Below are 20,090 nucleotides of genomic sequence, written 5' to 3'. Positions count from 1 at the left end.
TTATGTATTCTGAAATGAGTGTCTTCTTTTTTTTCCAGTTTCCCTGTACACTTTTGACAAGTCTAAGCAGTGTATTGGCACGATGACAATTGAGATAGACTTTCTGCAGAAGAAGAACATTGACTCCAACCCATACGACACAGACAAGATGGCTGCTGAGTTCATCCAGCAGTTCAACAGCCAGGCCTTCTCCATAGGGCAGCAGGTGTGCTTTGGCTTTGGTTTTGTACGTTGTATCCTAAAAGCTAAAAAGACCATGAGTAAAATGAATGTTTATATATGCAATGATATGACACTGAATATTATCTAAGTAATTAGGTATTAGCTGCAGAGAACAACTGAGAAGTAGAAGTTGTTTATTGTGTGAATGTGGTCTTCATGACACGTTGAACACTCATGACTTCCACTGAGAGCAGGAGCACTGTTTTGAAATGTTCCTTTTCCTTAGCTAAAGAAATGAATCTTTGTGAGGAAAATTGAGGTTTGAGAGTCTGTGTTCTCTCCACATTTTGACCTGGTAGTACATAAACATGGGAGCTCCTGGAATCTTTTGAGAAGTAGCATTTGTCTTCCTTGTGTAGAAGATTAAAATGAATGCTGGCTTTAATTAATGCTCAGTGGAACAGTATGCAATATGAAAAGGACATATTCAGTATGCTCAACCTTTACAGTATAAAAGTATGAGAAATTTGTTGATAGGGAGGCTTAGTCTTCAAGCCTCTTTGTCTTCCAATCTTACTAACTCTGTCAAAATCCTTTTTAATGTTTAATGACTTAAATCTACTTCTGTTTCTTCTTTCCACAGCTTGTGTTCAGTTTTAATGACAAACTTTTCGGCCTGTTGGTAAAAGACATGGAAGGAATGGATCCCAGCATCCTCAAAGGAGAGTCTGGAACAAGCAAAAAGCAGAAGGTGGGGACACAGGAGTTTATTCCCTGGGTGCTGCAAAGGCTCAAGTGCAGATCAGGTGCTGCTGCAATGAGGAATTTAGGTTACTCTCATTTGAAGAAGTTGCTTTGTTTCATGTGGCCACTGCTTTTGCCTTGGAGGAGATGTGTGTTCTCAGTTTCATGCAGTCTCCTGTGCTGGTGTAGTTGGCAGCTTAGAGTTGTACCTACTGAAGTGCAGAGCTGGATGAAATACAAGGAGTATCTTTTGGACTCCATATATTAATTCATGAAAACCTTATCTCTTGAGCCTTTTAGTCTAGCAGGTATGCTTAATTTTGATTTTTCTTTGATAGGCAGTACAAATATTTTCTTTCTTCTCCTGCTAGACCTTGCTGAAATAGAGCAGTTAGTTTTGAACTAAACAAAAAGCTGTAGAAAGCCAACTTATTGTGCCCACAGAAGTCCCGCATTCAAATTGTACCAAAATTGATTTTGGAGGAGGTGTTGCTATTTCACGTTCCTTCCAATAACTTTTGTAGCGGAGCTCTTTCTTGCTGAGATCTGCTTGGAGATACCAAAGAAGAATCTGAAGTTGATTCTAACAGCTTAATGTAACTATTGGGTTCCTTCTCTTTTTCAGATTGAGGTGGGTTTGGTTTTTGGAAACAGCCAAGTGGCCTTTGAAAAAGCTGAGAACTCCTCTCTCAATCTGATTGGTAAGTGCCACTTTATGTGAAGAGAGAAGTACTGCTCAAAGTTTGCTGCTTTTCAGGCCTCAAGGACTTGTCTACTTTAAGATTGTTTTCCTTGTTTGTATTAGTTGACCTGAATACTGCCTTTTAAAATATTGTAAAATGTTGAGACTGTACTTGACCCCTTAGAAACCTTTCGCATCCTTCAAAAAGCAGTTAGTACGTATCTGGGTGTCTGTGGGAAACCACTGCAATGAGGTGACACCGTCCATCCTACAGACTTTGCTGCTCCTTACAGGGACTGTAAAGAAGTCAACTGTCACCCCAGTGTGCGGCTCCACAGCTCACTGATGTGCTGGATTAGTTCTGTGGGCTTATCACCATAGCATATTTAAAATATACAGATAGAGATGGGGAGAGAAAAGGTGACCAAGAGACTGACAATAGCAAATTGAGTTAGAAGAATAGAAGTTTTCCTAACTGCTCTGCACTCGTTAATACAGCAAATGTATTAACAAAGCTGTGAAGTTTTTGTTTTGGGAAGCACTTTCTAAAGCCTCAATAAAACAAATCTTTATGTGTAATTTCAGACTTTATTGGCACACAAATCAGGTAATAATTGATGTGTCCTCCTCATGTTCACCTAGGAAGAAACTCATGTGGAGTTCTCCCATAGAGCCACCAGCTTTAATGATGGGGACCTGGTCCACAAAGTGGGCAGTGAGGGCATGTTCTGACAGTTGGCTTCGTATGTGCCCTGGGGCCATGGTGGCTTTCCTGCCAAACAGGGACATACTATTAATCTGTCTGTTCCCTTTCCTATCTGTGTTATGAAGTGGAGAACACTTAGCAAGTGTGGTGTTGCAAACGGTGGTTGGGTGGGCATAGGCATTCTTTACTGGGTATAATTAAATGTCTCAACTGAGCAGACATTCTTCTTTTTCTTCTGTCTTATTTTCTTTTTTTACTTTCTTCTGAGCTCAGAGACTCCAGGAAAAGGAAATAAACCTTTTGTTTTTGCTGTTCCTCTTCCACAGATTAGAAGTGGCAGAGGAGAGCTGCTGTGAGTTGAGGGCTCAGTGGACGTGTCCAGCTCAGCTCAGTGACTTCCAATTTTTGTAGTAGGTTTGTGCTCAAAGGACAGGTCTCCTTGGCTCTGAGCACTCAGAGTATTTGGCTCAGAAGTAAAACAAGAGGCTAATAGCACTCAGAACAATAGAATTTAACTCAGTCAGCACTACAGGAGCTGCAGCGGAGGCACTTTTGATGCTGTTCTGAAGTATTATCTTTCCTCAGTGTGAGGCTGCGACTTCGTGCTCTGTAGTTCTCTGCTGTGTTTTGTTTGGACAGCTTGAGGTGGGTGTTAACATCACCCAGTTTATTGCATCTGAGCAGGCAGTGATATTTTATCTGCTCAGTATTCAAAGCCATAGAATTATAGAATCATAGAACAGTTTGAATTGGAAGGGACCCTAAAAGATCATCTAGTCCAACTCCCCTGCAATGAAATGACCTGTGACTTTTCTCCTGGTAGGTGTGAAAAGTGGTCCTGAGGGAGGGTTAATTGATTGGAAATAGGATTCCTTTGCTGTGATCCTGTTTCATTGCCTGCAGACAAGACAAAAGCATTGCTTATGCCTCAATTTACTTGTGTCAGATTGCTCCTTTATTTAATCTCCTGACTGATCTGAGGCAGAGCTCCTTAATGTGCTTTGTTAGTCTCTGGAGAATTGCGAAGTTGCGAATAATTAGATTCAGAGTGAGAAGATAAAAATAAAATGTTATTGAGGGCTGCCTCAATAAAGGGCCTTTATTGTCTTCAGCAGATAAGAATTGTGATCATTAAAAAATAATGCCAATTCTGTTTCTTCTACTTCGCATAAAATGTTACAAAACCAGTGGATGGCGGTTTTGTGGAATGTGTGAGAACGTTATTCTGATCAGATGCAGCCAGAAGGGGGGGATATAGGCTAAGTTCAGGATAGGTAACATGGGATCATGCGTGGCTGAGTGGACTGATCTGAAACTGCAGTGAGGCAATGCAGTAATGAATACAAAGCAATCAATGAGCCAGATGTTCGCTGCTGTCTTGCATGGCCATGTGTTAGCATAACAAAACAAACACACCTCTAGCTAACATATAGAGCTCTAATACATCGCGCTGTGAGTTAAGGTGTTGATTCCAGGTGTCTTCAGACAAAGATTCATAGCAGTCTAATTCAGATAGCACCAAACTTTTTTTTTGGTGACCTTACTGGACTTCTAGATGCTTGAATGTAGGAGTTAATTGTTCCCAGGGCCACTGTGTAAGTCCAAGAGGATACAAGACATTCCATTTCTTCAAGAATTAATGAGTATTTTGAGAATCTTTGTTTCCCCCCTGGGCTTTTAGTGTTAGTTTCTAAGGAGAGGCCATTTGGAAATGTAGATCCAGCTCATATGAGTGCTTGTCTATAAATTCCCCTCAAATTTAAGGGAAGACATGTTTCTGGCTGTTAGCATCTGTATTCTTACTGTAGTATTTGTGCTTATTGTCAGCCTCCTAAATGCAGTGAGTACTCTTAAGCTTATTTTTTAAATCTCTTCCAGCAGTTCTTATCAACGCTTCTTTAAAAAGAAACTAATCAGAAATGGGTGAACAGTGAAAGGTAGAAGTAAATAACCAGTGCCACTTGAGTTCAGCCTGAATCTCTGCTGAGGCCTTTGCTTTTCATTATAATTATTGAATAAGGTGGAATAAAGGCTGAGTAACGAGGTGACAAAGCATGCTCCGACGGGGCTGAGCAACTAAGAAAGAAAATGGCAGAGGAAATTGAATCCAAATAAACATAAAGTGATGTGTGGGAGGAACAGGGCTCCTAAATTCAGTCAGATATGATTGCTGCTTAGTCCTGAGATGCCAGGTATAAAGATGCAAGGAGAGGTTGTGGACTCTCCTTCTGTGGAGATACTCAGAACCCGTCTGGACGCCTGCCTGTGCGACCTATTGTGGGGGAACCTGCTTTAGCAGGGGATTTGGGCTCAATGGTCTCCTGAGGTCCTTCCAATCCCTGCAATTCTGTGTGATTCTGTGAAATGCTGGGTTCCCTGCGTAGAGCCACTCTGGTGTTGTACTGTATTTACTGTAACTCTGCTGTCCACAGGTTTGAAGTGGTTTCTTTCTTTCCAGGTAAATCAAAGACCAAAGAGAACCGTCAGTCCATCATCAACCCAGACTGGAATTTTGAGAAAATGGGCATTGGGGGCCTCGACAAAGAGTTTTCAGATATTTTCCGACGAGCTTTTGCTTCTCGAGTTTTTCCACCTGAAATTGTGGAGCAAATGGGTAAGTACAATACTGACTTGAGAAGGCTGGATATCAAGTAAGAGCCTTGTGCTATAACATGGAAGTTGCTTGGAGAGCTAATAGACTGACAAAGCCTTTTCTTCTACTGGTGCTCCCAAATGTGTCTTTCATACTCCTATTACGAGGGACAGAGAAGCAACTTGGATGTTTGACGCTGTACATGAAATGTCTGAGCAAATAAGATACGTGGTTTAACTGAATACTTTTCTGCTGGAACCCAAATGCTGCCCATTCTCCTGAATGCTTCGTTTGTTCGTAGCAGTGAGACTGAATGCTCCCGTTTCTGACTTGCTGGCAGCGGGCTTTCTGTACAAATCAAAGGAAATTCTGTCCTTAATGATCCCTGTATTATGTATACTATCTGTTGTTCTGGCCACTGCACAAGGACTTATGTCCTTTTCAAAGCGTTAGCCCCAGAAAGGGGATCATTGGTCATCCTGGACTGATCGGATTGGAAGTGCTGGAGAGTATGCAGAGACTGTGGCGTGTCTTGGAGTTGGTGAAATAAAAGCACATTTTCTTAAATCTAGCCTTTTGGGGTCTGGGGAAGCAAAGGCAGTGCCATTACTTTGTAAACATGTGCTGGCAGGCAGATAAATGGGACTGATTTAATTTTATTAAGCAATGTGCAGCTGCAGAAATCTTACTTTTTCCCATAACGTGGCTGAGGATGTTCTAGCTCGTCTTCATTCTCTGAATATAATCTCTGTGGGATCGTATTCAAACTTGGAATTTAGAGCTACATAATTTCTAAATATGTTTATATTTCTGGATCCACCTTCCCTCTTCCCACAAATGAAGCAATCATGATTCTGATTACAAAACAGATTTTCATCAGAAGATACGTCCTGTTTGTGTGTGCCTGTGTGGAGCGTGTCCATTTCCAGTGTTTGTAGAATTAATGTTAAAGTAAACTTCTCTGTGAGGTGTGTTAGGTCTGTTCTTAGTGATTTAAACACTTAAGGAGAAATGCTGAAGAACCCCTGTAGGCTAAATCCAATTAGTGCACGATTCTCTCTCTGCTGCCTAATTTATTTTGTATCGATCTGTTAGGGAAGGCCTCCTAGGGGCCTTAAAGGTGTGCCATATTATTTATATAAATATATATACCCTTACTTGTGCGTGTTTACACACATACTACACAAAGAAACATTTTTCTGGTAAGAAGTTCGACTCCAAACAGAGCTCTGATTAACCCTAGGGCTAAAGGGCTTATCTGAAATTTGAAATAACAAAACTTTCTGACATTCATTTTCTTTGCCTTAGTTATAACTTGCTCTTAACTATATTTCAGATCTGAAATGTCAATGTGACAGCTGTTCACCTTTGTATATAATTTATTGGGAAAGGAAAAGAAAGAATTTGCTTGCTATCTGGTGCTCTAGCGCTCACCCACTTCTGTTTTTTGCTTACAGACTGCAACTTCCATGCCAAATGCAATAAATATTTCTGTCCCGTAACTACGTAGAGACAGTATAGACCCTTCAGAAATTGCTTGCAATTTGTGTGTGGTTTATCTAACTTCCAAGGAATGTTCTGGGTTTGGAGCATATAAATCAATGTTAGTTAACCATATCATCCAAGGATGTAAATACTATTCAGATGCTGCAGTCGCTGGTTTATCCAAGAAAAGAAATCTAAGATGCATTTCAGCTGGTCATCAAACATTTCCATAGCTGCCCTGGAACGGGACAATTTCTTTTCCCTACCCACGCCTTTCTCATGTTCATATTTACCACCTCTTGTTGGCTTTGGGATTGTATGCCTCTGAAAGGAGCTAATACAATTGAAAGCAAAAAAACAAAAAACAAAAAAACCTAACCCAAAAGACAGTTCCCTGGTTGGCTTGATGTGGCACATCTACATGGATTGTAGCAGCAGGAGGAAGGCAGCAGGCTTTTAGGAGACTTCAGTCAGTTTAAGCTGATTGCTTTTAAGGCTACAGGTTTACGATCATTTATAGAGATTCTTTAGTATTATGAACATAGTTGATCATAGAATCATAGAATGGCTTAGGTTGGAAGGGACCTTTAAGGTCATCTAGTTCCAACATTAGAGGAATCCCTTTACCAAAGGAGGGCCAGAATAAAAGGGCAACTTGAGAGGTGAAGTCTCACTGTAAAGAAATAACAGCTGCTTGTCTTGCAATCTTTGTAAAGGGCAGTATGTACAAGATATTTTATTTATAGGAAACCCAATGAGGCCCCTAGAACATCCACATTGACCTTCCTAATCTCCTCAGATCCAGGCACACGGGGCACCCTGCAGAAGCCTTTTGAGTTGGGTTGCTCTCAGTTGAGGGGGGTGACAAGTTCCTGCAAATTCATTGTCATAATCAGCTAGAGAGGAAGGGATCAATGAGCAAATCCCGAGGACATGCTTAGAAAAGAGACAAGAGACGCTGAAGAAGAGGTTGTGTGTGGGGAGGGTCTTCATTTCAGGGGGAGGGAGTTTCCTGTCCTGCAGCTGAAGGGCAAACACTTGTACGGAGTGAACGCTGCTTAGTGTCCGAAGACTGACCAGCTTTGTTAACAGCCTTGGAAACATCAAGTGGTCATTTGGTCTGTTGATGCAAATGTAAGAAAGAAGGGTTTCCACACAGGTGTGCTGCAGCCTGTCCGCCATGGACCGGTGCTGCACATTCAGTCAGTCTGCAGAGAAAATGTTGATGGTGATTAAAAGTGTATATTCAGCATTATAGAGTTGCAGCTCTTTCCTTCCCGTTGAGAACTCGAAGGTTGGGTTAATGAACTCAAACTTCAGACCTGCTTTGGCGAAGTCATCCTGGTCATAGCTCAGGTTCTTCAGAAAAGTGATGCTCTCAATCTGTGGATTGTAGCATCAAGATATCTCCAGCAGCATCACCTCTGTGGCAATGTCTTCAGTAAAGTGATCTGATCTTCCCTGGTGAGCTCCCAGAAGCCAGGTAGTTGCTTGGCAAAGTCCACCATCTCTTGCCCAGAAATAGCTGTGTGTTCTCTAAAGTGAGCAAAACACTGCTGCTGTGCTTTGTGGTTATTAGGGTCAGGAATTTGGGACCATGACATACTTACTTTTTACCTAGTGTTTGACTCTTAGTGAGCTTGTGACTGCCAAATGGGAATACATTCTTCCCTGGATGAGAACTGGGAAAATATGTTGAAACAAAAGAGATGCTCCTTTTCGGTGCCATCCATGAGGCTCCTCTGCTGTAGGAAATGATGCTTCTGAGGAAAGAAGGTAGTATCTGCTAGATGCTGATGGAGGTAACATACCACTCTATGTAACAAATGACACTCTTAAGGCATGGATTACTTTTGCATTCACGTGTCTCGAGTGACTTTCTGTTGCAAAGTTATTCTGGTCAAAACAACAGTATTTCTAGGGAGTTCCTGCTCCTTCTCTAGCCCTTTCTGGTTCTCTGTGACATTCAGCTCAAACCCATGCACCTACATGGTGAACCGCACGCATCCTTTCTGTTAATTCATCTCCATTAGTTGCTGAGGGCTGGTTTTGGTTACTCTTTGTTGCTGCGTAAGGCATCCTCTTGTTCAAACTCTTTTTATTTCATAAATGTTATATTATGGAGTACATATAATAACATTCTTTTTTGTTCTTTTTTTCTAACTTAAACGGATACTTAACCATGTGGATAACTTTTTTCAAATTCAGTGCTTGTTCTTGAAGTGCTCATATACTATAAGAGTATTAGGAGGGATCTCATCTAGTCTATTTTTAAAATAGGATTTTTTTAATGAAACATGACTGTCAGAGACGTCTAACCTGTAATTGAGATAATAACACCAGAACTTCCTAATGCAGCCTGTGCCACTGCTTAGAGTACCTTTACTGTCAAAACTTTCCAATTGCTTATTCAAAGCCTTGCAGCCATTTATCATAAAGAATTGTTGGAGTTAGGGTCCTTCAAGTCCATCTGGTTCAACTCTGCTGCAATGAACAGGGACACCTACAGCTAGATCAGGTGCTCGGAGCCCTGTCCAGCCTGACCTTGAATGTCTCCAAGAACAAGGCACCCACTGCCTCTCTGGGCAAGAACTTCACCACCCTTACTGTAAAAAAGCCCATCTGTATCTTTCCAATTTGGAGAGAAGGATGTTATGGGCACCATGTCAAAAGCCTCACTCAGGTCCAGATAGATGACACTGGTGACTCTTCCCTTGTCCACTGACACTGTTAGACCATCATAAAAAGCCACGAGGTTGGTGAGACAGGACCTGACCTTGGTGAAGCCTTGCTGGTTATCCTGTGTCACCTCCCTCTCTTCCAAGTGCCCTAGCACAACTTCCAGGAGGATCTGCTCCATGATCTTCCCTGACATTGAGGTGAGACTGACAGGTCAGTAGCTCCCTCAGTTGTCCTTTCTACCCTTCTTAAAAATAGATTTTTAATTTTTTTTTTGTCTTTTTGAAGGGAACTTTTACATACCTGTTTGTTCGTGTAAGGTGCAGATTTAGTAGGCGATCCTGCTCCTCTGCTCTGCGCTGTGGGAGCTCAGCTGAGCGCTGCACCTGGATATGGTGTTCTCAGTACCGAGAGGCACGGACCTGCTGGAGCGCATCCAGAGGAGGGCCACAAAAATGATCCAGGAGATGGAACATCTCCCCTGCGTGGACAGACTGAGAGCTGGGGCTGTTTGGCCTGGAGTGGAGGGGGCCCCAGAAGGGCCTGGTGGTGGCCTGTCAGTATCTGGAAGGGGGCTGTAGTGGGGAGGGGGACAGACACTTCAGCAGGGTCTGTTGTGACAGGACAGGGGGAAAAGGTTTCAAACTGAAAGAGGGGAGATTTAGACTGGGTACAAGAAAATGTGTGTTATGATGATGGTGGTGAAGCACTACACAGGTTGCCCAGAGATCTGTTGCCTGCCCTGTCCCCTGAAGGCATTCAAGGTCAGGCTGGGTTGGACTCTGAGTACCCTGATTGAGCTGTAGATGTCCTGGCTCATTGCAGGGGAGTTGGACTAGATAGCCTTTAAAGGTCCCTTCCAACTCAGTTCTGTGATTCTGTTCCATCTTTCAGGCTATCAATAAAAGCAATATATAGTCATGCTTCGGAGTTATTGGTTTGGTGTTTTCTTTCCATCCACTGTTCGCTTACCTTTAACTTCATTCAGGCACTGTTTTTTGTACATGTTTGTAAAGAAATGCAGGACCTTTTTTAACTTAATGGGCTTTACAAAGGTCTAAATCTCCCTTCATTGCTCTTTTTATTTTCCTCTTCTCCCTCTATGCGTAACCTCATGCCCTTTCCTAGAGGGAAATTGTCTTTAGATGTATATACTAAATTTCTTTTGGTTATTGCTGATATCCTTATTCTACTTTCTCAGATGGAGACCATGCCAGAGTTCCCTAGGAATTAAGTTAGTGTTAGACCTATACAACAGAATCAGAAAGTAGTTGAAGATGGAAGGGATCTCTCAAGATTTAGTCTAACCCTATGGCTCCTTTTCTTTCCCTGAGCTCTTCTTTTCCTTTGTAACATGAAGAATGGCAATCATGTTCTTCCCCTCAGTGACTAACCTGTGCTGTACACATGACTTGGAGATGACTTCACATGCTCTGAGCACTCTTGGGTGAAGTCCAAGTGCAGGTGTAATCTCAAAGTACTCAATACTCCTGTGAGCTCTCTCTTGTTCTTTTCCTATTCTGTGCTGAGATCTTCCTTCTTCGTCACTGACATGAATATTGACTGCCACGTAATTTAAATCATCATTCAAGTAAAAAGTATTTTGCAGTTTGAGCTTAGCATTGCCTGTGGTTGATCTTTCTTCTCTATTGAGAGTTGGACCAACACTTTACTGTGTCTTCACCTCCTCATGCAATTATACAATGAATTGCTCTCCTCACATCAAAGCATGTGAGGACTGGAGGAAGGCAAATGTTACTCCTGTAACTCCAGTTAGGAGACCAGTTCAGAGAATTAGGGGAGGGGTGTGGATATTGTTTATCTCAAATTTAGTAAGGCTTTCAGCATTGTGCCCTGTAACATCCTTACAGACATACTGCTGTAAGACAGGCCAGATAAGTGAGAAGCCCAGTGGATTAAAATCTGGCTGAACCGTTGAGCTCAGAGCAGTGCAAGGTCATGCTGGAATCCTGTCACTCATGCTGTATCTCGTGTGTTCATACTGGGAACGTTACTGTTTAACTTACAGAATCGTGGAATGGCTTGGGTTGGAAGGGTCCTTTATGCCCATCTAGTTCCAGGCAGAAAGGATGCAGTAGAACTGGAGAGCTCTGGAGCAGGGCATTGAGATGATGGGCTCTGATGGTCTTCTGTTCGTGGACTGAGTTGGCTTGAAGATCTTCAGCCTTGGAAGGAGATCAGTGGGTGTTTGCTCTTTCAGCACAGGAAATGTGAAGTGCAGCTCACAAATGGCAGGCGTGTTACAAAGGGAAGAGGTGTTTATCAACAAAAGTGCCCCAAGGGTTTTTACTGTGTTGATGGCTATGGTCAGCACCAGATACTGAATTATAAGGACTTTTGCTCTCACTTCTTGTGGCTGCAGTTGTGTTCCTCTGCAGACATTACCACTGCTTGATAAGCACAGCGTTGCTCTGGCTGGAAACCAGCCTTTGGACAGCTGGTAACCCTGTTAGTTTGACATTTGTTTAACCTGAATAGCTCTGTGGGTAAGTATTCCATAATGTATTTACTAATTACATCATGTTGACTTTAAGTAGACAGTTTTACTCCAAAGTGATCCAGCTTTACTCCAAACAGTAGAGAATGCTGATGAGATTTATAGCTCTTAACACTGGGGAGGGATGTGGCTGTAAGCATCAGCTGTTGTGTTCAGCATTCCATCCAAGGACTCTTCATAATCTTTGTCTTAAATTAACGACATTTTTGTAACTCTATTTGAGAGACAGCAGCATTCACTCTTTGTTGCTGTTGTTGCAGAGATGGCTTCTTTTTGATATGGGTTTTCATGTCCCATCTCTGAATTCAAAACATTGACAATTTCCTTCAGTCCTTTGGCTTGTCAGCAGCACATAAATCCTTCAGGAGGATTAACCCGAGGCAGTGATGTAGTCTGAAATAATGCTGGACTTGCACATTGAGAGGAGGGGGAAATTCCACTCAGATATGTTTTGGGAAAATCTTCTCTATGTAGCAGGTGAAGTCTGGGAACCCTGATCTTATTGTAACCTGCTTGGAGACGAATGTGCAGAGATAAGCATCTCTCCCTGCATTCAAGATCAGTGCTTTGCTTTCGATGCGGATTCCTGATAGGTGCATCTGAATGATAACGATTACAACAGAATGCTTTGATTTTAATTAAAAGGGGAATTACACTCCCAAGCAGAAAATCCCTATGATGCTAAAATATTTTTTCTGATCTTTCAAAAAAAGTGAATAGTGACAGTTGAACAAATGAACTTCATCCTGTCTCTGTGTAAGTGACATTCTGGTTCAGAACTCCCATTCTTCCCATTTTTTGTGACTTTTCCCTAATATTTTGTGTGGAAGAGCTCCCATATTGGTATATTTTAGTTTCTGTTAACATCTCTATTCAGCCTGTAACCATATGTCATTTAATTCATAATTAGAGTATCCCATTACAGGAATGACCTTTGATTTGGGCTCCTAATTGTAAGCTTAACGAGTTAGTTGTCTGCACTGCTAATAATCTGTGTTTCTAAAATTCTCATAATAGTATTGACATTTGGCTACATTGGTGAAATCAGCATAGTGGAGATAACCTTAATCAAAATTCCTTACAATCTCACTGTGATTTGAGACTTAACATTTGTAGTTTGTCATCGCTTGTCTATTTTAAAATACCCAGACTTGGTATTTTTGCTTGTTCTTTTTTGAAGGTGTGCTACAAAGAGATAAGACAGTACCATGCAGCTTTCCTACCCATGCAGGGCTGTGTGCATGTGCCCTGACTTGTTGGTAGCCTTCTGATGGCCTCTCCTGCTTGAGCACTTTGGAGCTTTCTGAGCACCACAGACCTTCTTTCCTTGCTATTTCCCTTAAAAACATCACTCATCATCAAAACCCTGCTTTGTGCTGCTTGGCTACATAGGTGATCATGTTCCTTTGCAAAACGTGTTCACAATACCTCTTGTGACATTGATTTGACAGGAATAGCTTTTAATTTATCTGAGCCTTATTCATTCCTGTGAAAAATTGGTTTTTCTCTGACAGTTTGTGTTTGTGCTTTTTGACTCGTAGATCCCTGAAAGTTGACTGATGGATTCTTCTTAACCAGACCTTTTGCTTTTTTTGCAGTATTTTCTTTTCCCTTCCTTTTCCTTCTTGACCCTTCCTTTCCCATGGAGAAATCCTCCAGGTTTCTTTCTGTTCTTAGCCAAGGCATCACTACCTCTGTTTAGGATTGTGGTAGGGATGAGAAGCTCCTCATAGTGATGTTCTCTTGAAGCTTTAATGTACTAAAAACCTGAAAGAGAGGTTGCTGACATTAGAAAATATTTTGTATTGAGCAATTATTCAGGTTGAAATGAGTTCATCACTGTAATATTAAGGAGTGAATGAAATTAAATCACAGTTGAGCATTGGTGAGAAAAGTACTTGTTCCCTAAATGCATTAGAGTACTTCAAGATTTCTAAGGTTTTAGATAAATCTAATATTCCTGAAACAAAACAGTTTTTCATCTTCAATTGTACCAATATTGGATGGAACCAGAGAAAAGGAGAAGGTGGTACTGGACTCCTTACCCTGTAATTCACCACTTGTGTTCACACTGGAGGCTTGTGCTGATGAAAGGTGCTCTGGGCACAGTCCAAATGTGCTGTTTTCTCATAGGCTGCAGTGGATGCAGCTTCCTCCTGGTCTCTTTCCTTGGGATGCCCTGTAGGGCTGGTGAGTGGGAGTGACTGTGGCGTGAGTTGCTGCTCTTTGTTTTTGAAACAGAATGGAAAATAAAAAACAGATCTGCTGGAAACACAAGGATCGAGGCAAAATAAGTTGTACGTTTCCTCTCTTCTACTTCCTTACTAAGTTCATAGTATACATGTGCTGGTACTGTGATTTTTCTTATTAAGGCAGAGCATAAAATATTCAAGCATAAGGGTATTCAAATGATTGATAAAACACATGTGGGGCTTACATGCTGTTTGTCTAAAATTCTGTGAATCCAAGGGAAAACTTTCTTGTTTTCACTTGGAAATCTCTCTCAGAAGTTGTGTGCACTCTTGTGCATGTTGCTGACTTTGGATGTGTCCAGCTTTAGGTCCATTGGATCTTTCCTTTTCTCAAAGGAGAGAATTGAAATGCCAGTGCTCATGCACAGTGATCAAAACTCCTGTTATTTGATTAAATTAGAGTTTTTTGGATCTTTTTAGTTATGGGTCAAGCTTTTTTGGCCTCTGTTGGTTCTAACAGCTCTTAGAAGCCTTTCTCAGTTTCATGGAATGATTCTGTGAATGGCTTGGGTAGTAAGGGACCTTGAAGATCATTGAGCTCCAACCCCCTGCCATGGGCTGGTTGCCAGCTACCAGTTCAGGCTGCCCGGGGCTCCATGCAACCTGACCTTGAATGCTTTCCTCCATATTTGTCCTAGGAACGTGGAATCAGAACTAGACTCATTAAAGCTCAATGCAGGGGTAAAACGTTAAACATTATTACCTAATATCCCATGATTTCTGATTCAAGAAGTGATTAATCTCCATTATCTGCACCTACACTGGGAACTGAGCCTCAGTTGGGCAGTGTTGACAGTCACCAGTGTTATGAAGGATGCTTCATTTCCCTTTCATATGTGAAAATTAAACTCAACTGAAACCTTCCTGCAAGGGAAGATTGCCCTTAAATGTGTTATGTGCCCCTGTAGGGGAAGTGAGAAGTCAAAGAATCAGTATTTTGGAGAAGACCTCCAAGATCACCACGTCCAGCCCCAACCCATCCTCACCATGCCCACTAGCTGTGTCCCTCAGTGCCACACCTCCATGGTTCTTGAACACCCCCCGGGGCGGTGACTCCACCACATCCCTGGCTCTTTCCTATGTAACCCCGTTTTTAATCGTGTTCTCTCTTGTTCTAGGCTGCAAGCATGTGAAAGGCATTCTGCTATATGGACCTCCAGGCTGTGGTAAAACACTGATGGCCAGACAGATTGGCAAGATGCTGAATGCCAGAGAACCAAAAGTGGTCAACGGGCCAGAAATCCTCAATAAATACGTGGGCGAGTCTGAGGCCAACATCCGCAAGCTGTTTGCTGATGCAGAAGAGGAACAAAGAAGGGTAATGCAAACATGGATAAATAGCATGGTCAGGATGAATGTGCCTAAAGAATGCCTGGAAAGGAAGTTTGTAATCAGAAAATTGCTGCTTGCATTAAAAGACTGAGTCACAGCTTTGCTTGTGATTATAGTTACTCCTTGCAAGTCACTGAATATTAGTGTTCTACAGATTCACACAACGTTGGCTCAAAGAAAAAAGAATATCCTAGAACTGGAGAAGGTAGCTGGTCTTCCATGTAGCTGTGCTGCAAATGGAAAGTTTGTTTAACTTTCATTTTAAGGTAATTCATTAGTGCCCATCCTGCTACGTTTTGTATTACACAGTGCGTCAGCTGCTCAGAAAGGGCTTGAAAATAGGTTCGTAAGCATTTTGCTCCTTTTTTTTTGTTTGTTTTTTTTCTTGTTTTATTTTGGGGATAATCCCAGTGGAGTTTTGCTGCTAGGATCAGGTGGCACATAAAATAGGATGGATTTCAAGTAAGTTTTCATGGCTTCAAGTTTTTTGAGTTACAGAATTATAGTATGAGTACATAAGTATACATTATAATAGTGTTATGGTGAGTGTAATAATCACTACATCATTAATTTTTCTCAGCAGAAAACTAATGGATAGGAACAGTTATGGATCATTACTTATGGAACTAATGGATAAGAACTCTCTACCTCAAAGCTGGAGAGTGTGGATCTCCAAAAGCGTAATTGGAGACGAAGATTGTTTTTCCCTAATTTGTTGTTTTTGTCCGTTACTTCAACTGGTTACAAAAAGCCCAATCTTTATTTTGAAGTAGTAAAAACCTTTTTTTCCTTGTGCTATGGTAACTTTTCATATCTTAATCTTGGTAAGAGTTTCTTATAAAGAAAATATAATATCAGGTAAGTCGGAGTTAAATATAGGGACGTCTTTTCAGAAGACATGAGCAAAGGGTGTTGTAACCACTAATGTTATTTATGACAGCACTGCAGATTTTGATAGTGGCTTGAAATTATTTTATTTTATTCTTCACAACATGTATTAATCAATAAGCCAGCTTTACATGGGAACCCATGCAGATGTAAACAGCCTCCTTCTCTCCAGTTGTTGCAATGTAACTGGAAGCTGCGAGTTTCTTTCCTTTGCAATAACACACCTGTTAAAATAGTCATCATATTGGCTGGAGGGGATGGTCCTGCTGACAAGTTGTGAGATTAAAAAGGTCTCCAAAAGGTTGGTATTGTAATGACTTGTGTCTGGGGCAGATTGCCAGGGACAGCACATTCAGCTGGTATTGATGTGGTCCCCACTGACCACAATAGATGTTTTAGAGGTGGATTTTGAAGGGAAAAAGCTTCATAATACGGTCACAAAAAGTATCCTATTCTGATACCAGCTGCGACTGCTTCACCTTGGAGTGAACCTAGAAATAAGCAGTTCTGTTCTGATTGGCACTGAACAAATGGGCTCTGTGAAAACACTGAGAACAAAGTTACATGGCAAGCTGTGTATTTCCTAACTTCATTGTGACCCAGGATGTTTCCCACATTGGGTACGTCCATCTAGTATTGCCAACATTGGGTGCAGTCCTCCCGATTAGGTTGGTTGGTTGTACCAGCCGACCCATTTTGGAGGACAGCAAGATGTTACTGGAGAGGGATCTGATGGACAGCATGTGATATCCAAGACACTTGAAGAAATCAATGTTTTGTATTTCGCTGGCTGATCTTTTGAAGTTATGTTTTGTTAGATTGCTTTCAGTGATGACATGTGGCATTCCTGACGTGCTTTTCTCTCCAATAGCTTGGAGCAAACAGCGGCGTTCATATCATCATTTTTGATGAGATTGATGCAATCTGCAAGCAGCGAGGTAGCATGGCAGGGAGCACTGGAGTTCACGATACTGTTGTCAACCAGCTGCTGTCTAAAATTGATGGAGTAGAGCAACTCAACAACATCCTGGTGATTGGTATGGTGGTCTTCTTGTTATGGGGTCAGGTTGAAATTTGCTGTTCTGTTCATTGCAGGAGCAATGCAGGTTTGATCTGTTGCCCTGATTCTAATTTAAGGCATGAATTCTCCCAGTATTTCTGAAAATGAGTCTCTGTTGTCTCTTTTCTTGAGGCTCTTTGAGGTCTCTTCTTACCTCTACAGACTATATTCAGGAATTGGAATCCTACTTAGTAAGCTCGGGTAATGCTTCTTCTGGTTTTAATTTTGCACTTAGGAATGACCAACAGACCTGACCTGATTGATGAAGCTCTGCTGAGACCAGGAAGACTGGAGGTGAAAATGGAGATTGGTAAGCAAGCTGTACAGCTCAGCACGTCAGCTCACAAGTACTTAGAATAGCAAAGCAAAGATGTATCTTAATGTGAACAGCTAACCAGGATGGTGAGGATGCTAAACTTGATGCAGCTCACCACGTAATATTGCATATAAATTTATTCAGCTAATTAAAACACTGTTTTAGACTTAACAACTGATAAGCCATTGACCTGATATCAGGGTCTATCCAGCAGAATTGGGTAGGTGTGAGCTGGAAAATGTTAATACCTGCCAGTAATGTAAAAGGGTCTTCTGTAGTCGTACACGCCTACCTGATACAAGCTCCAGATTAAATAATAGTTATCTGATGATCTAGGATTTTTCAGGAAATTAAGCCCAAATCAGCTTAAAGCCAGTGTTATCTTTCCATTTGAAATCAGAACGTTTCATCAATGATGATGATGATGGAATCTAAAGGATGGCTGGATTTTGGTGCTCAGTTTTGTTAACAGTTCTCAGAAGGAAGTCTGAATGCAGAGAATAGGCTGGGACTGATTGAAGGTGTAGTTCTTCTGTCTTGCAGTGAGAAATCCAAGGCAGTGGAGATCCATGCTTAAAAGCTGGAAGCACAGTTTCAGATCTGTAGTTTTTATAAGAACCCATAAAATATTTTCTTATTTACTTCCACAGGCACTCAAATGTCACAAAATACTTCGTGTGCTCTGAGCTAGGCACTGAGTATTGTAAAGGTGAAAAAAATATCTCAAACTGTAATGAGATTTATTGAAAGGAGAGGCAAGGCCATCAGTATTACTGAGACGTGTTTCTTTTCAGTGACAGAAAGTTAGATGAAAACTTGAGTAGAGTTTGTTTGTACCAAGAGAATGTGGCACCAGATTGACTTATCTTTCTTTCAAGACAAAGCATTTTCTGTATCTTCCATAATGGGCATTTCAGGCGGGAATTCCTAAGGTGAAAACTGGGAAATAATCACCTACATCTGAGAAAATGAAGATAGTATGAAAATGACAAGGTGGAAGCTGTGCCTAGGGTGCCAGGGCTGACCATGTTGCTCTTGTGTTAAGGTGAATTCCTGGTATGGAAGCCTGAGAGCAGTGAAGGAGGAGATCGAAGCCTGCGCTGTTTCTCTGTGTAGTTTGGGGATGACGACAAGCAGTTTGCCAAGGGCAAATTTTTAAATATTAAAATATTAAATATAAGCATTTTTGAGTATTCTACTTACATGAGGAGAATTGCTTATAGTGAGAAAGAGCCTTTGGATGTAGGACCACTGAGGAGAGAGGAAGAATTCGCTGCAGCTGTGCTGAAACACTGGTTGACATGCACTCTGTTCAACATCCCAGGTTTGCCAGATGAGAAGGGTCGATTCCAGATTCTCCATATCCACACAGTGCGGATGCGGGAGCACCAGCTGCTGGCTGAAGATGTGGACATTGCAGAACTGGCAGTTGAGACAAAAAACTTCAGTGGTGCTGAATTAGAAGGCTTAGTTCGAGCTGCTCAGTCTACTGCGATGAACAGACATATCAAGGTCAGTCCTGTCATCTCTCAATGGGGCAAAAAAAAGAGAAAATAGTTCTTTATGGAGTCTTTTTTTGTATTTTCCAAATGCATAATGGCATCTTAACATACCTTAGATGATTTCAATATGGACAGCATCTTTGCACATCATTCTAAATTACCTCTTTCATCCCCTAACGTCTGTGTGGCTCTTTCATAGCTCAGTAAGAATAGAAGACGAATGTCTCTCAGTGTATTGTGGTGAAAACTGAAAGACTTGATTTAATGGATTGGATGCAGGAAACGAGGTGGAAGTGAGAACAGTCAGTGATATTGGAGGGGTCTCTGCTGGAGCTTGTGCAGCTCAATATCTTCATAAATGATACAGAAATAGAGAACAGCAGGATTGCAGGCTTATAGCTTTTCAGTGGTCATATTGACTTGTAATCTTTTCAGCTCCCTCCATTCTAGAGGAACATCACCTTGCTTTCCCAATGTTTGCTGTGCGTCTTTAACTAGAAAGGAGTTATAAGGACCATGAAATGTCAGGTTATATTAATCCAGATACAAAACACAGTATTCGATAGTGTTGAAATACGAGATGATTAGTTCATGAAGAAAGGGGCTGAAAGATGCAGCCTCTCTCGTGGCCAAGAATTGGTGTGAATTACTGCAGAATTGACGCACGGAATCAGACTCTTTAACCCACATAAGGTTATAAAGCAGAGCCTTTAACATTAATTGCACAGCATTGATTCATTTTTTTAAGTAAAAAAATCTGTTCAGCCTGAAATACGAAGAAAACAATTTTTCTTTCTTTCAAGTAGGAAAAATAATTTGATTTCTTTGATATTTGTATCTCTTGGAAGCATTGGTTCTTTCTACTTAGATTTCTTGTATAGCCAGGAAAAGTTATTGTTTCCCATAATAAAAAGCTCAAAGATGAACACTTTCTCATTTTCTTGTATTCTGTCTCAAAAAAAAAAGAAAGGTATTTTCATCCTTTCACAAACAAAGCATTTTCCTTTAAATATTTAATTCCACTTATAATTGATGCTTTTTCATCGCTTGAATTTTGCTTGAATTTGGAGGCTGTTAGTGTTCTTGATACATTCCCTGTTGTGCCAACATTTTGCAGTGGCAGAGGAGACAATGGTGATGTATAAATATAAAAGAGCTGTCCCCTCCTTGA

At 41.2% G+C, this 20,090-nt stretch overlaps 1 protein-coding gene and 1 pseudogene across 2 annotated transcripts in view; one reads left to right on the top strand and one right to left on the bottom strand.

Moving 5' to 3' along the window:
- NSF (N-ethylmaleimide sensitive factor, vesicle fusing ATPase) overlaps positions 1-20,090 on the top strand; it is a 57,730-nt gene that overhangs the window by 19,081 nt on the left and 18,559 nt on the right. For both annotated transcript variants that reach the window (XM_021377659.1, XM_021377660.1), the window contains exons 5-12: positions 39-205; positions 806-913; positions 1,532-1,607; positions 4,753-4,908; positions 14,940-15,139; positions 16,913-17,078; positions 17,337-17,411; positions 18,742-18,929. In XM_021377659.1, the coding sequence (XP_021233334.1) occupies positions 39-205; positions 806-913; positions 1,532-1,607; positions 4,753-4,908; positions 14,940-15,139; positions 16,913-17,078; positions 17,337-17,411; positions 18,742-18,929 (1,136 nt within the window). The remainder of the gene's footprint in view (positions 1-38; positions 206-805; positions 914-1,531; positions 1,608-4,752; positions 4,909-14,939; positions 15,140-16,912; positions 17,079-17,336; positions 17,412-18,741; positions 18,930-20,090) is intronic.
- Positions 4,916-13,566, bottom strand: LOC110388429 (annotated as a pseudogene).

The sequence above is a fragment of the Numida meleagris genome, chromosome 26 (genome assembly GCF_002078875.1).
Source record: "Numida meleagris isolate 19003 breed g44 Domestic line chromosome 26, NumMel1.0, whole genome shotgun sequence".
Classification (NCBI taxonomy): domain Eukaryota; kingdom Metazoa; phylum Chordata; class Aves; order Galliformes; family Numididae; genus Numida; species Numida meleagris.
The sequence above is the reverse complement of the archived record's forward strand: the minus strand, read 5'-3'. Positions and strand labels throughout refer to the sequence as shown.